This window comes from Rhamphochromis sp. 'chilingali' (genome assembly GCF_963969265.1).
Source record: "Rhamphochromis sp. 'chilingali' genome assembly, chromosome: 1".
In the NCBI taxonomy this organism is placed as follows: domain Eukaryota; kingdom Metazoa; phylum Chordata; class Actinopteri; order Cichliformes; family Cichlidae; genus Rhamphochromis; species Rhamphochromis sp. 'chilingali'.
In genome coordinates, this window is record NC_137929.1 from 65,994,797 (window position 1) to 66,011,870 (window position 17,074).

At 41.1% G+C, this 17,074-nt stretch overlaps 1 protein-coding gene across 1 annotated transcript; it reads right to left on the reverse strand.

The window, feature by feature from the left end:
- Positions 1–7,673: 7,673 nt before the first annotated feature.
- LOC308405136 (uncharacterized protein) lies at positions 7,674–13,816 on the reverse strand. The gene is made up of 3 exons (XM_080895574.1): positions 13,513–13,816; positions 11,577–11,819; positions 7,674–9,146 (listed from the first exon to the last, which is right to left on the reverse strand). The coding sequence occupies exons 1-3, from the start codon at positions 13,682–13,684 to the stop codon at positions 8,122–8,124; spliced, it is 1,440 nt and encodes a 479-aa protein (XP_080751700.1). The 5' UTR covers positions 13,685–13,816; the 3' UTR covers positions 7,674–8,121.
- Between the last annotated feature and the right edge of the window lie 3,258 nt (positions 13,817–17,074).

The window sequence follows — 17,074 nt, forward strand, 5'->3', positions numbered from 1 at the left end:
CAGCAGGAAAGAGTAATAATAACCTGCATCCTGAGGTTTGTCATGCAGGATTAAAGGAGCCAGGCTTTGTTCACACAGCTGGGATTGTATTTTACACTGACCCTGGGTCAGTATAAGTATCATACAGTTTAAACGAAGCACTGAAACTTGCACATATTTATTATAGATGCACTGAAGCTAATCGAGATATTTGCTGTCAATCTGTGGCTGCGATTAAACACTTTACTGGAAACTTTATTAACTAGTAACTTCATCAGTCATGACAGAAGCTAATATTTCTGTGCTAACATAAAGGATCTCAGATCAGCTGCTGCCATCTTGTGGCCACAGTTGGTTACTGTCTCTGAAAGTTGTCTCATGTTTCCTGTTGTCCTGCTAACAAAGGCTGGAGCTCATCATGCTGAGAGGGCAGCAGCATTTTGTGGCTCTTCACACATGTTCATTATATTCTGATGATCCTGGATGGAGACAAACTACAGATAAGTGTGTTCAGCCCAACTAGTTTATCTCATTACAGCAGTTTGATGTTTCCCTTTGAATCCCCCTGAAGATCCTGACAGTGAAGCACGTACATAATACTCCAGCCTTTCAACTCTGAGCTTATTTAGTTCTATTAATACACTGAAATCTCATTTGTGTCATGAAGAAAGTCTTTAATCAAACAGAATTCAAAGATCAGAAACATTTCATATATGGAGTTAAACATGAATCATTGTTTCAACAACATATTTATTGTTGTCATAAACAGACAAGAAGACAACAACAAACTGCTCCTCCCATTCAACACATGTCAGTCCATATCCCAGCAAACTAAATCATCTCCATTTACACATCAAATAGAAACATGAATCACTTGTAATGATTAGAAACTTGATAGAATTTCAAATCTAGTTTGGGGAGTCATTCAGTGAGAAACAGTGAAATGATTTTCCATGTGAAAAGGTGGACAGCAGAAACAGAAAGAAACAGTGAAACTAAAAGAGAAACAAAGAGCTTTGGAACAACGGGGCAGCAGGAGGACAGCTGCAGTTTAACAGCTTCAACTCACTGACAGGAAACAACATTAGAAGTATCATCATTGTTCATTGAGAAAGGGATACAAAATCTTGAACATGTTATACAAAATGGAAAGTTTATTTCATTTCAAGAAGTTGTATCCAGATATGGAATCATCAACAAACACATTTCTTAAATATCAGCAACTGAAATGAGACATACCGGAAAATTTTAATCCCAATCAATTGAATCTAGAAATATCTATACCTAAAGATGTGTAAATATCTGTGCCCTCAAATGGCTATCAAAATATCAAAAGCTTTCATTTAAAATTGATTCATCAATTTCTGTCTCAACCGTAAAGTGGGAGCAAGATCTTTTCATTAATCCAGAGTAAAATGTCTGTATGTGCTCAATACCTTCAAAATGAGTGAAAGCCCAAACTTACAGGACAAAGGCTGTCCCAAATGGGCCTTACACACTCAAACATATGCACCCATTGCAAAGACAACTCTGCTGAGAACTATATGCAAGCTATATGGTCCTGCACGCCTTTCTAGATGTTCTGGCAGAGGATGTGTGAAGACTTCTCCACATGGTTTAGTTGCAGTATCCCAACCTCACCCAAAGTGTGCATCTTAGGTGACATCAGTAACTACACAACTAAATACATCACTTATACTCCTTACTTTGTTATGCATCACTAAGAAAACTGTTAAATAAAAAAAAAAGTTTGTGTATCAATCAATATTTACATTTATTTCTAGATCACATCAGTCTGTAGATAGTGTTTTCCTCCTCAAAAGATGAACTGCGTTTATTCGTTTCTCTCTGGTCCCCACTGATTCATCCTATTATTTAATAGGGGTGGTCTCATTTGCCTGGGTTCCTTAATAGTGAATTAAGGCATTCTCTGAAACTTAGAGGTCTGGCGGCTTCCTGGACCCTAAAGAGCTGTGGTTGTAGTTTTGGAGTGTCTGGGTTTCTGCCTCAGTTCGTGGTGGTGGGGGACTGGGGTGGGTGCTGCCTAGCGATCTTGGTGTGTGGGGCCTGGAGTGCTTGTGGTGGTGGGTCCTTGTCTCTAGTTGGGTGGCTGACCTCTTCTAGGTGCCTGCAGGCCCATTGTGTGGGATGGGATGGGGTGTCCATGTGAGGGAGTAACCAGTGCTGAGTGCAGCTTGTCCCAGACCCAGACTAGTGTGTCTTCTTCCTTTCTGGTGTTGTGACACAGTCACAGCCCCAAGATGTGGGACTCATCTACACACTATAGTCTACTCTCTGTGGTGGGAGGAGTTATTTCCTGGCTCGCCACTTCTGGGTAGGGATGGGTATCGTTTAAGTTTTATCCGATACCGGTGCCAAACCGGTACTTTTGAAACGGTGCCGGTGCTTAAAGAATGGAGAACACAAACTTTGTCCTAAAACCTCTCATGTTCAGCTGTTTTTTTGTAAAAAGAAACAATGTTAGCCTTTTCTGCAGCTATAGGGCATATATGGTATCACTCTTGGCTGGAAGCAGTGCTTAATCAATGGAAAAAACACAAACTTTGTCCAAAAACCTCTCATGTTCAGGTGTTTTTTTGTAAAAAGATAACAATGTTAGCCTTTTCTGCAGCTATGGGGCATATATGGTATCACTCTTGGCTGGAAGCAGTGCTTAAACAATGGAAAAAACACAAACTTTGTCCAAAAACCTCTCATGTTCAGCCGTTTTCCACTTTTTCTTTGGTCATTTTAGCCTTTTTGGCCAGGGTGAAGAGAGTATCTGCCATCAAACAAGAAGACAGCCGCATGTAACTACGACGGTGTTTGCTAGTTCACCTTACGTGCATTAATGTAATAACGTGGTTAGCGTACTCAACGTAAATTACACACGAACAACATTAAGCTACTCACGCAGAGAAGAACGGCTGCTGCTGCATCATCATCCGTCATCATTTCTGCTACACTGGCAGGGCTAGGGGCCAGGACTCTCCTCTTCGGGGTTTTGGGGGATGTTGCTAACTCCGGGTCTGATAACAGGCAACCCACCCGCAGCAGATGTGTGAGGTCTCGCAGCAAGCTATCAAATACGGCGCATTTCTCGGCTTTAAAAAAAAAAGCACTATACATCGCCAGGTTCGTCATCAGATTCAAGGTGTCACCTCCTTTGCACAGTATCACAGTATCAGCTTAAAGCACTTGTTGCAGGCTGCTGAGTTTGCATCTTTTGCTGTGAAGTACAGCCAGACTTTTGACCGCTTCACCTTGGGCATTTTTACTTGTTGGTTCCAGGGCCGGTGGTTGGACATTGTGGTGTGGTAGTTCACCGGCTCCCTTGGTGGCCAGGGGTGGCTTTGAGCTCTTCCATGTCAGGAGGTAACTGTCTTGTGTACTGGGCAGTTCTTCAGCACATGGAGCACTGGGACCCTGGTCTCGGCTCTCACCTATAGTGGGATCTGCTGCTCATCGACTGGCCCTCTAGGGCTGTCACCCTTTGGCCATCTAGGGCCTCTTCCCTTTTTCCTTCTTGCCCTGCCGTAGACAGGATCATACTCTATACAACATATATTGTAATAACCAAAATAGCATGGATAGACGAAATAAACAGTTAAACCTTAAAAAAGGGGAGCCCATAGAGAATATACAGAGCTGATTTGGAAAAGCAAAATGTGTTTGGCACAACAGTGCATTCAGATCATAATTCTGATTGCAAAGGCTGCCAGACAGAACTGGATTTTTAAAAGGGAAAAAAGGAAAAACAGAAATATCATCATTCTCAACTCATCTGCTCCACTGACAGTGACACCTTCAACGTCAACACTTTCACTTCAACATCAGTGCTAATGTATGGGAACATCCTGTCAGTGAAAGTGTGTGTGAAGGTGTGTATGTGTGTGTTAGTATCAGGATCAGAGAACGACAGCTTTCCTCTGTTCCAGTCCAGATTCACTCTGATCCTTTGGATCATCTGTGCTGAGAGAGCAGTGGATCCTGCTAATGGAGACCATGCTGAGTATTTATCTTCCCCAAACCATATTATCCATAATCCAGAGAGTATGCTTCCCTTCCTCTGCACAGACTCTGCTAACACACCCAGTCCCCACCATGTACTGTCTCCAACTTCAACATCCCAGCTGTGACTCCCTGAGTTAAAGCCCTCAGAGCCCAGGACAGAGCTGTAATAATCAAATCTCTCTGGATTATCAGGAAGCTGCTGCTTCTCTCCTCCTTCAGTCACACTGGTCAGATCTTCAGACAGGATGAGTTCTGGATGAGCAGTGTTTGGGTCCAGAATGAGAGGAGTGTAGGAGACCATGTCCTTCATGTTGTTCCAGATGTTGAAGGTCAGGTTGCCCAGGTGTTTGGCCTGGTCTATCACAGCTCCTGAGGGCAGCTGTGGATCATCCAGCAGGGGGCAGCGCTGGACTCTTTCCACTGCAGCCTTGTAGTTGTGCAGGAATGAGACGTCTTCAGCTCTCAGCTCCTCCTCTGTGGCTCTGACTGTGTCTGAAAGAGCTGCTATCTCTCTGCTCAGAGCCTCCATCTTCTCCTTCATCATCCCACTCTTCTGCTCCTCTTCCTCCCTCAGTGCAGCCAGCCTGGCCTCCTCTTCCTCTGCTAGAAACTGGTGAAGCTTCTTAAACTGCTCCTTAATCTGCCTCTCTGTGTGTCGGGCCTGGACCTTAATGTGTTCTGCTGTTTGATCAAACTTCACTTGAACTCGTTTGCAAACATTTAACTTCTTCTTTAAGGGCTCCAGAGTTTCCTGAAGTTCCTTCTTGTGTTGTTGTGCAGCTTCATCAATGGGTCTGAATCTGTGATTGGTGTGTTTTTCTGAGTCTCTGCAGATGTGACACACTGGCACTCTGCTCTGCTCTCTGAAGACCTCCTGACAGACCGGACAGCAGAGATCCTCCTCTGATCTGGAAGCCATTGAGTCTGCGAGTGAAGCTGAAAACAGCAGACAGGAAGTACAGTCAGTCCTGGCTCCCCTCCCTCCTCTACCACCTTCATTGAAACTTCCTTTGAGTCGTGTTTTTGCTCAAACTCACATTCAGTGTGTGGAGCGTCAGCAGCTTGAAGCAGCAGTGTTGGAGTTTTCCCACTTTTCTCTCCTGTAGCTGGACTCACTCAGAGGAAGCTGCTAGTTTGGACCAAATGTGAGTGTGATTCCAGTGTTGTTGTTACAGCCCTTACAACTCAGAGTGTGTTTTATTCCAAAGTTCAGACTGCCAGAAGCTACAAAAGTTATTGATTAACAGCGTTTATCTCATTTCACTTGCACAGGTCAGTGCATGAAATCAGCTGTTTGAGAACGTTTAGCATCAATGTGCTGCAGGAGCATGAAAACATGATGTTGCTTTTTTCTGCTTTGGTGGATAATTTACAGTATAGAGGCATGAACAAACTACATTATATAATTCATTGTATGAATAGCCTCTTTGGGCAGCTTTGATAGTGTTGTTTTTGTTGCAAAGTAAGCAAAGCATTTCATCGTGAATCACGTGCAATTAAAACAGAAGAATACCTCGATAAAAACTCAGTCATTCAGTTCAGAAAATTACAAAAAGGTTGGATCTGTTCATCTGGACGTAGTGTTTTTAGTCATAGAAATGTTTCGTCACTCATCCAAGTGACTTCTTCAGTATCAACTGACTGGAGGTTTCCCCAAATCTTATAAACAGTACATTTGCACAATAACTAAAACCCACCCACAGACTAACAATAGGCTGTAACCTCAGCTTTGTGATCATTAATATTCAAATTGTCACAGCCATCAATCAAAAACTATCGATCAGTGGTCTTTGATCAAGACTTTTGGGTTTTTACTTACCTGGGTGATTGAGCGTGCATTAAGAAAAGTTATGAAAATAATTTGTTAAATATGTTTTTTACAGTTAAAAAAAACCCTTTTCTACTCAGATGTTAGTTGTTGTAATAGTTTTATTACAACATTTTGCCACATTGCGTCTTTCATGACAAAACAGTGAGAGGTGTTATTGTTGTCTTCAAATATATTTGATAAAGGTCATCCAATTAATGCAAATTTCATGTTTTTAGCTGTTATAATCTGATGAGCAATATTTTATTTTATTTGTTTGTTCTTTAATTTTTCAATTTTTCCCCTAAGAGAGTTCCAGCTTTATGTGGTCAGTTGTGTGCCTCAGTGACCCTAAGAGCTAGACGAGCAGAAGCTTAGCTTTCAGGTGATACACCCAACTTGGTCAGGTCAGGGTTGAGGCCTGACAGTGCAATCCAATTACATAACAAAAACAGTTATCCAGAGAGTTATTTCAGAGATAAAACCTTTAAATCAATCAAATTTGACTGGAGCACAATTGGGGGAGGGGGGGGGTTGAATAGAGTTTGTGCGAACCTCTGATCAGTTTTCTGAATCAAAGGTTTGGGGACTGGACAAAGGATGTTCCAAACACTCAAACATACGAACTCACTGCACAGTGCACACACTGTGCTGTGAACTGTAGGGATGCCATCTGGTTCTGCAGACCTGTTCAGAGATTCTGGCTGAGGACATGTGAGTCCAGTAACGGGGACAGATTCATCATATGCAGAACTGAATCATTCATTAATGTTACGACTTCTTTAAGCAGCCTTGGGACTTAAAAGACACATTGATGATTTGGAGGAAGTAATTATTGAAGTTAACTCATAAAGATCAATCAGAGAGAAAGAGTCTAAATAAATATCAGTAGTATTAAAAGTAGCTGTACATAACTGCTCCTGACCCTGAATCCTCCTTTAGTTATGCCTCAATAGGCGCAGGCTGGTGGGGGATTCCCATGATGCACTGAGCGCTATTCGCCCACTATGTGGTTATGAATCTCTATGCATTTAATCATTAGTTATTATTCATCTCTGGCTGTCTTCTACGGAGTGTGTTTATCCTGATATGATCGAGGATGGCCGCCTCACCCCAGGCCTGGTTCTGCTCGATGTTTCTTCCTGTTAAAAGGGAGTTTTTCCTTCCCACTGTTGCAAAAGCTTTTCTTCATAACAGCTCATCTGATTATTAAAGTCTTTCTCCGTTTTATTTTAGGGTCTTTGCCTTATAATGTAAAGTGCTACGAGGGGACTCTTGTTGTGAGGCTTCAATAGTCTCAACGTTATGATTCTGTCAGAATGAGATTCCTGAACAAATGTAACAATTATAAATAAATAATGTTGCAAGCCTGTAAATGAATGTCAACACTGCTCCCCCTGCTGAATACATAAGACATTACCACTGTTTTTTCTCAGCGTCATCATTAGTCATGCTTGCATCTTCCTTGTCATAGACATGGATATCATTACGGTGGCCCATCAGCCGGTAATCGGTGAGGACCCCTTCAGTGTTTTTGCTGTATCTGTACAAGTTGATTAATTTATATTTCTTGCTGAAATAAATCAACTAAGCACAAAAAGTACTTTGTCTCACTGCAAATAATGCTGAAACTTGGTTTTGTGGAATAACAGGTTGAAGTTGCTAGATCTGTCTAACTGCTATAACAGATTCTGCTAGTCAGGAGCCGATCAGGCACCTGATTTTCAGCACCTGGTCTTCTGGAAGCTAAAAATTATGACACAATAGCAGAATAAGCTGTTTGTCGTGGATGCAATCTACATTCTCAACTCTGCTGCTCAACCCATGAATAAAATTTTCCTTATAAATGTGCTTCCATTTAAAGAGAAATAAATAGACTTTGCAATGGTATAGGATTTATTGTCAAAAAGCATTGTTACAACACACAAATAAACAACCAAACACAAATTGAATGACTTTTCTGGTGCATGTTCTCTAAATGTAAAAATGTACTTTTCTATAGAAAAGGAGCACACTGAACTTTAACCATCATTAAATGTAACATCAGGGTTTCTCTGATACAACTATAAGAATAACGTAATGAACTTTATAAAGAATGCTGAGAGTTTTTACTACTCTGGACAGAAAATGCTAATTTGAATATCGGTCATCTTTTCACTCGGGTGTTGCAGTGATTTGACTCCTGGTCAGTGTGAGCTCTACACACTGCTATGACTCTGTCCCACATTTTCTAAATATAACACTTTTAAGCAACATAAATTATCACGTGTCTATTTAACAAAATCTTTTCCCACAGATTCTGCAGCCTTCACATAACCGTGTCACCTGTGTGTATTCATGTGAACTTTCAATCCTGATTGGTAAGGGAATCTTTTCCCACAAGTGCTGCAGCTATATGGCTTCTCACCTGTGTGACGCCTCATGTGACGATTCATGTGTATCCATTGACTAAATTGTTTCCCACAGGTGCTACAAGGATAAGGTTTCTCACCTGTGTGAACTCTGACATGTTTCTTCAGGTAGGTTGCACAGTTAAAGGTTTTACCACAGGTGCTACAAGAATATGGCTTCTCACCTGTGTGAACTCTTGTGTGAGTGGTCAATTGTGAGTTGGAAGTGAATGCTTTCCCACAGGTGCTACACAAAAATGCCTTCTCACCTGTGTGAACTCTTACGTGAGCATTTAGCAGGGATCTAAGGACAAACGTTTTATCACAGGTGCTACAAGAATATGGCTTCTCACCTGTGTGACGTCTCATATGTATATTCAGTTGGGATTTAAACAGAAACGCCTTTCCACAGGTGCTACATGAATACGGTTTCTCACCTGTGTGACGTCTCACGTGTGCAGTCAGGCGTGATTTAAACTGAAAACTTTTCCCACAGATGTCACATTGTTCAGTCTTTTTTCTTGCCCCACTTTGACCCTGACTCTCTGACAGAGCAGGATTTTCCACTTTATTACTGTCACTTTTCTTTTTGCGACGTCTGATTGTCTTCACCTCTGCATTTTCAGGTGACCCTGAGTCCACATGCTGACTTTCTTCCTGATCTTGGCTCTCTGCTTCACCAGAGCTGTGAGAGATTTGCTCACTGTTTGGTTCTGCTTCACTGTGGTCACTTTCCTCATAAGCAGGAGTCACCATGAAGGTATCAGTCTCCTGCCTCACTCCCAGCTGCTCTCCCTTCTGACTGCTGCAGAGATCCTCCTGTTCCTCATTAATCTGTGGAGGGTCTGGGTCCTCCTGGTCCACACTGGAGCTCCTCTCCTCGTTATAGTTTTCCTGGTTTGTGAGAGGTTCCTCCTTCTCCACCTCGTCCTCACAGACATTTAGTCGTTGAAGGTCTGAAGAGACAAATGAAAACGCAACACCTTTGTTACTGCTCCCATTCCCCATGGGATGGACGTAGAGACCTAAAATTCATTCCAGATACACAATATAACCATCCCTCCCAAACAGTGGTCACAAATCAGTCCAAATGTGTGGTAGTGGGCACATCTGCCATATTGAGATAATCCATCCCACCTCACAGGTGTGCCACATCAGGATGCTGATCTGACATCATGAGTAGTGCACAGGTGTACCTCAGACTGCCCACAACAAAAGGCCACCCTGGAATGTGCAGTTTTGTCTCACAGCAAAATGCCACAGATGCCACAAGCAATGAGGGAGTGTGCAATTGGCATGCTGACAACAGGAATGTCAACCAGGTCTTGACCTGACTCCAGCTCGTCGCCGTAACAGACTTGTGTGGGCAAATGCTCACATCCGATGGCGTCTGGCACGTTGGAGAGGTGTGCGCTTCACGGATGAATCATGGTTCACATTGTTCAGGGCAGATGGCAGCTGAGAATGTCCCAGTTCTTGCATGGCCAGCATACTCACCGGACATGTCACCCATTGAGCATGTTCGGGATGTGCTTGACCGGCGTATACGACAGCGTGTACCAGTTCCCACGAATATCCAACAACCTCGCACAGCCATTGAAGTGGAGTGGACCAACATTCCACAGGCCACAATTGACAATCTGATAGACTCCATGCGACGATGTGTTGCACTGCATGAGGCAAATGGTGGTCACACCAGATACTGACCGGTTCTGGGTCCCCAGACCCCCAATAGCGCAAAAAACTGCACATTCCATTCTTGGATCTTGTGTGTGTCTCTCTCTGTGCATGTGTGTTTCCATATGTGTCCATATTTGTGATTGTGTGGCTGTTATATGGTTTTTTTTGCCGATTTTTTTTCATTTAACAAGTATATTTGAGGGACCCTCAGCATGTTCAGCATTTTTTCAGCTGTCCATTTTGCTTTTCCAATTTTTCTGTTTAACTTATTACTATTGCGCTAAATCATAGCATTTCTGCTGTTTTATAAGATTTGTGCTAAATATAGTATTTCTGATTAATTATAGTTTTTCTACCAAATCATAGTACAGTATTTTTGCTTTCTATAGGATTTTTATAGGATATTTATATTGCTTAATATAGTATTTCTGCTTTTTATAGGATTTGTGCTTAATACAGTATTTCTGCTAAATGTAGTATTTATGCTTAATCATAGTATTTCTATATATTTCTGCCAGGTCCCCAGGCAGCCAATCCTCTGTGAGGACTGAGACATTCAAATTTACAAATCAGGGTCTGCACGGCTTCCCAGCCAATCATATATGTGGGCTGAGGCATTCAAATTTGCATATTGGGGCCTTTGTGGCTTCTAAGCCAACAAGTCATCGATGTCATATATCTCTAAAAATTCATATTTTAATGATAAATTGTCAACACTTGACGATTCCCCCATCTCTTCTGAACAAAACGGCGTAAAAATGACCGTTCTGGCCAATACAGTTAGGAAATTGTGGTCATTTGTTTGAGGGGAGTCCTCACTATGAGAAATAGACTGCAAAAATCCTGTCTCTGTGCTGCGTGTGTGCACCTGTTTTGGCAGGAAAAAGTACACAGCCTCTGTGGATTCAAATTTAGCAGCTCCCAGGCTCTTTTTTTTTTTTTCACAGGTGAACAAAAATTAGTTTTGAGGGAACTTAACCATGTTCTGTTTTTTTTCATCTTGTCATTTTACTTTTCCAGTATTTTCACTTAAGTTATTGCTATTCTGCTCAATCATAGTATTTGTTCTAAATCATTGTTATTATGCTATATTGTAGTATTTCTGCTAAATCATAGTATTTCTACTATATTATATTTTTCTTTCTAAATATAGCATTTCTGCTATATAATTGTATTTCTGCTATGTTATAATATTTGTGCTAAACCAGAGTATTTGTGCTGAAACATAGTATTGATTTTAAATTACAATATTCATAGTTCATCACAGTGTCTCTGGTAAATCACAGCATTTCTGCTCTGTTGTACTATTTTTGTAAATCATAGTGTTTCTGTAATGTTTAAGTATTTTTGGCTAAATACATTCTTTCTGTTATCTTATACTATTTCTCCTAAATTCTTGTATTTTTTAGAAGTTATCATGTTTCTGGTAAGTTACAATATTTCTGCTAAGTTCTGCTATGCTATTGTATTTCTGCCAAGTATTATGTTTCCTCTAAGATATTGCAGTTCTGCTAAGTTATTCCATTTTAGCAAAGTTCCTTTGCTTCTGCAAAGTTTTAACAATTTCTGCAAGTTTTCAGCTTTTTCCGCTAGTTTTTGCATACAGCTTCAGCTTTAAAGCATCCACACTGCATTTTCGCAGGAAATGCAAATTTTTCTAGTTAAAGTTCTGACCTTTATTTCTTCCTGTGAATCATCCTACAAACCTATTCTGTGCAGCTTTATCTCGGGTTTCCAGATGGTCGCCAGCAGTTTGAGCCAATCATCATCAGTTCTGACACCGTCAGCCTCCTGCTTCACTCCCAGCTGCTGCAGTTCCTCCTCCTGTCTCTCTTTCATCTGTGGAGGCTCTGGATCCTCCTGGTCCACACTGGAGATCATCTCCTGGTTAAAGACCTGCTGTTCTGTCAGAGGCTCCTCTTTCCCACAAACATGAAGCTGTTGGAATTCTGAAGAGAGAAATAGAGAAAAAGATGATGAAAAAACTCCTTAATAAAAACAAACAACAGGCCACATTCACTCATTTTTGCTTTCTAACTAATAGGGCTGCCACCAGTAGACTAGTCACGATTACGTCGACTATCAAAATCGTCTCTGACTAATTTAATAGGTCGTTAATGGGTCGTTTCAAGCTTTGCAAGATCCTGAAAGATGAAGGAATGAGAAGATTTAAGAGTGTAATAATGGACTGAAATAGAAGATGCAGCAATGCATCAACGAGGATGCCAGCCACCCAGTAAACGCCAAAAGAAGACGCAGTCTCTGAAATCAGGAAGGGGGGTAAAGACTTTAACAACACTGTAGACTGAATTTATCAATTTTGTTTCACAGGCATTTTACCCTGTTGTACCATCAAAAATATAAATTACAATATGGTAATAATGAAATCATTAAAAATTATTTGGTGTTTTAGTCTCTTTAATTATTCTTAATCTGACTCCACAAAAGCATAAAGAAAAAAATTGACTGAAAGTCTAAACTCTCTGGAACAGCTGCTTCAAATTCTTCTTTTTATGTGTGACAGGTGAGACCTGACCTTTGTCGGTAGTTTTCCCCTTTGAGGCAACAGAACATGTCCCACTTGAGTTTCTGTAGTTTGGCAGAGGCTTAAAGTCATTTTTACTCTTGTAGAAGGAAACACTGTTTTATTCCTACAGAGAAATGTGTAGTGGACTCCGCCACCACTTGCCGATACTTATTAGGGTGTGACCCTAACTTGTGAACAGGGGTATTCCTGCTGTGGTCAACTGTTCAGTGTAAGTGATGTCCTGTTTTCATTTACAGATTGCCAAGATGCTGCAGCTTTGCCTGGATGGATTTTTGGCTGCAGGCCGAGGTCCCGAAACACCAGTGTTTGTTTTAATTTGTTTTAGACTGGTTTAACTCGACAGCAAAGAGCTGAAGATTATTGTGACAGCTGTGGCTGTCGATGTTGTTTTGTTTATTTGTTTGTTGTTTTTCTTCATTGTATCAGTAGGCTCCAATGTGTGTACTGATTGTAGTTGAGAGTGGTTTACTTTTATTTTTTTAATATATCGTTGCAGACAGCGAAGGCGCTGCACGGAAACTCATCTTTTTCTTGCCACTTTTGCATGCACCGTGGTGGTGAGCTTGGGTGGAGACAACAATGATGAATTTCCTTTTTATAGTGCTTTACCCAGTTGGGGGAACTGACTATATACTTACAGCTGCATATACGCTGCAGCTCCATCCTATTGAAATAGGTACCTCCCTCAGGTCACATATTTTATTTATGTTTACCAAAATATGAGGAAATCAGGGGCAGCTCAAGACTTAAAAACCTGAACTACACGCTGGCCTTAAACTCGCTGCTTTATCAGCATCAAGGTGTTTATTTCTTTTCAGGGTTTTACTCCTGCTAAACAATAATCTCACAGATGAACTCAAACTGCACTGATTGTTTCAGTACGACTGTGAAACACAGCCAAACACACCTGACTGCAGTCTTTAGCTGATGCCCAGTGTCTGATATTTTACACAAATTAGAGTCCGAAATTAAATTAATCACCAAGGTAACAGCTTTCTGCTCCCAGCTAACATCAGAGAAATCCCGGAGACGCTGACGAGCTTTCATGTCTTCATCAACAGAGAGGAACCTGAGCTCAGCACACGTGTCCGTACCTGAGCCGTGTGAGTGTGTGTCGGGTCTCCGGCTGATATCCAGCAGTCTGCGCTGACGCTGGATCTCCTCCTCATACTGGACGATGGTTTTCTGAACCTCGCAGAAGATTTGTTGGCAAACAGCAGCCAGCCTCTCCTGTATGAACTCTCTCAGAGACTCAGCTGAACACATGGCTGCTTCAGCTGCTGCGGGTCGATAGAAGCGACAGCGACGCTGTGTTATTGGTGTTTGATCGACAGGAACAGGAGCGATACTTAAACTCGGTCTGCTTCATAGGACGGCAGCCACGTCTGCGCACGCGCAACTCTTCTCCCGCTGTCGCTACTCTGCTGAGGTTTGCTGTAAGCGGTCACGTGGGGCGCTCATATCCTACGGATCTCCGCATGGGACATTAAAGCAAAAGGCGTGTTTTGTGGGATTCCGCAAAGTTTTTAAATTTATTCCAGTTAAGTTATGTTATTTCACAGCGAACAGAACCGGTTCTTTTCTAAACCTAAAACCTGGATAGTTGTTTGTCTTTATGTTTTAAACCACCGGTGTCGAACTCTAGGCCTCGAGGGCCGGTGTCCTGCAGGTTTTAGATGTGTCCTTGATACAACACCGATGATTTAAAGGTAAATAACCGCCTCAACATGTCTTGAAGTTCTCCAGAAGCCTGGTAATGAACTAATCATTTGATTCAGGTGTGTTGACCAAGGGTGTTATCTAAAACCTGCAGGACACTGGCCCCTGAGGCCTGGAGTTCGACACCCCGTGTTAAACCAGTGACGGGATGGCGCCCTTTCCAGCGTGTACCATGCATCTCGCCCCATCGTAGCTGGGATACACTCCAGCCACACCTTCTTTGCTTTGTGTTCATACCTAACAGAGAAAGATCACGTGTCCTCATTAGGAGAGGGATTTGTTGGTGTGTAGGGCTGTAGCCTCAGGTTTTTATTATGAGACAGCGTGTTTCAGATCATTTTACAGAGTAACATCAAAGTAACTTAACAAGTAGTACAAGTTAGCTAATTACACCCAGGTCTTTCTCCTGGGTGTAAATAAGTAAATCATGTCTGAGCAGGGACGCTGAGATTGGAACTTTTACTACCATTGGTGAAAAGTGATCTATTAAACAAAACTCTACTATAAAGCATAAGCGCAACACTCATGAATATTCTCATAACTAACATATAACTTAAGGCCCTTTACATTTGAATGCCTGTGATTTTGACATGGACCTCAAACTTACACAGACGCATACAAAACCAAAGAAACAAAAAAGCTTCAGTGTCAAACTAGCTTTACTTTCATGGATCTGTAGCAATTTCACCTGATTTATCACTCAGTGTCAAAACACACAAATAACTCATTCATTTATTAACAGAAAAGTACAATCAAATTACCTACACCACAAATTAAGTTCAAATGAATAAAATTAAATTATTTTCATGTGTTCACTCCAGCTAAGCTAATGAAACAAACAAAGATGTCAATATTGGCAAAATATAAATTTGTTGAAGTCAAATTATAATATTAAATAAGAAATTAATCTATAAAAGGCAATAAATAATGGTTCAACCATTCTGTTTACTTACTATTTTAATGTATCTCTCTCATTTTGTATTACTTTTTCTATACCTGTCTACATGGATTTATCGTTTTCAACCCAAAAAGCTGTGTATTATTTGTAACACAAAAACATGAATGAAACCACAGAACACATTAAAACCCTTTCAAATATATCATGAAGAAAGCTGAAAGCTACAAAAACAAAAGTAGACAAACATGTCAACACAGGCGAAAATACAAGTCAAAACTAAGACCACAACAGTAACTATGGCAACACCAGCACAAACTTTACCCACCACCTGCAGTTCTTACTAGGGCCCCGCCCCTCCCTGAGCCTGGTTCTGTCGGAGGTTTTTTCCTGTTAAAAGGGAGTTTTTCCTTCCCACTGTCGCCAAAGTGCTTGCTCATAGGGGGTCATATGATTGTTGTTTTTTTTTCTCTGAATTTATTATTGTAGGGTCTACTTTACAATATAAAGCACCTCGATGTGACTTATTTTGGTGCTATAGAAGTAAAATTGAATTGAAATGAATTGAACTGAATTCATGGCTGTTACAGTTATTAAACAATAGAAGTAGAAACAGGACATAAACAGTACAATGTTTTGTTGTCCCCCCTGACCTCCTCAATCAGATCTCTGGCTATCCTCACTTTCTTCTCCATCATTTGTGTAAGTCAGCAGAGGTTGCTGTCAGATGAAACAGAACTATGGATCCTAATAAACTGCACACAGACAAAGCCTGTGCAGTGACGTCCACAGAAGGACAGTGTCTGAAAGTATTGAAAGAGACACTGCAAAACAAAGCAAGAGACTAGAGCCTATCAGGAAAACTAGTGAGTGGACCTCTGATTAAAGAATTTCTACCAAACTACAACTGCAGCTGAACAAATGAGCTGTTGGTGGAACTTTACACTCTGAAATATTGAAAGATTCAAAGGATGAGACAGCTCAGCACAGCATGTTATTAACTTCACACATGAAGTGGTTCAGTCCAGTCAGTCTTCAGTTTTGCAGCCACCGTCCACATCCTGCTTCTTTGACTGGTCGTCATGGTAACTCTGGACTTTCCTCCAACGAATCCTGAAGTCTGTCAGTCCTTCTGACAGCATGAGGCCTGACAGCTCAGACAGAAAAGATAGTTACTGCTTGTACAAAAGTCATCATCCCAGTTCCCTGACATTAAATCAAATGCTCCACAGTATTGGTTTGAAAGGTAGTTATCAGGCATAAAAGACCTCCAGTTAGTGAATGTGGAGGTTGTGTTGTCAGACCAGAAGGCCCAGGGATCCCTGTAGAGGCCAATCCACACATACTGAACCCCTGATCCATTCAAAGTGAGCGTGATGTTGGATTTCTCCTCTTTGCTTCTTATACTGGTCAGGTCTGTGTGGTATGTCCTGCAGTACGACTGAGCCGCTGACCAGGAGCGGCTCTCCATCACTAAGATGTAACTTGTACTGCTGGCTGTAAAAAATTAGGTACCGTAGTGAAATCAGTGAGCTGACTTGGAGAAGCAGCTGAGTTAGCTTACCGGTGTATTTTCTTATTAAGTGTTAGCTACTAGTTCCGCTTAGAATTGGTTTTCTGGCATGTCAATAAAATGACTTTGAAAATATAGAAATCTAAAGAATATTAGTATATTTACTGTGATACTGATAATACTGGTAATGGTCAACAGTTTATGGCCGGTGTTCCTTGGCTTTAAGTTAGACTTTGCTCCCACCCACTCACTTTTCAAAAAGTAAACAACTGCAAATGAGCGACCCTCCACATGTGACAGGAAATTACCTTACTAGATGGATTTTTATAAGACAGAATGCATTTGAATAATTAAAAAGCTAAATAAATGTCAGTTGACTCTTGCTGTTGGTGCAGACCTTTTTGAATGCTTGAGTAAATTCATCATTTTGTAATAAATTGTTTTTAAAATGTTTATGCAATTTTTTAAAAGAGAAAAACCCAACAAAAACTATTTGTTTTTGAATGTGATAAAAGACAAGGACATTTTA

Excerpts from the sequence above, each read along its gene's own strand:
- LOC308405136 (XM_080895574.1), bottom strand. The coding sequence starts at position 13,684 with ATGTGTTCAGCTGAGTCTCTGAGAGAGTTCATACAGGAGAGGCTGGCT. Across the intron at positions 11,820-13,512 it reads CACACACTCACACGGCTCAG|AATTCCAACAGCTTCATGTT; the intron begins GTACGGACACGT and ends TTCTCTCTTCAG. Across the intron at positions 9,147-11,576 it reads GATAAAGCTGCACAGAATAG|ACCTTCAACGACTAAATGTC; the intron begins GTTTGTAGGATG and ends TTGTCTCTTCAG.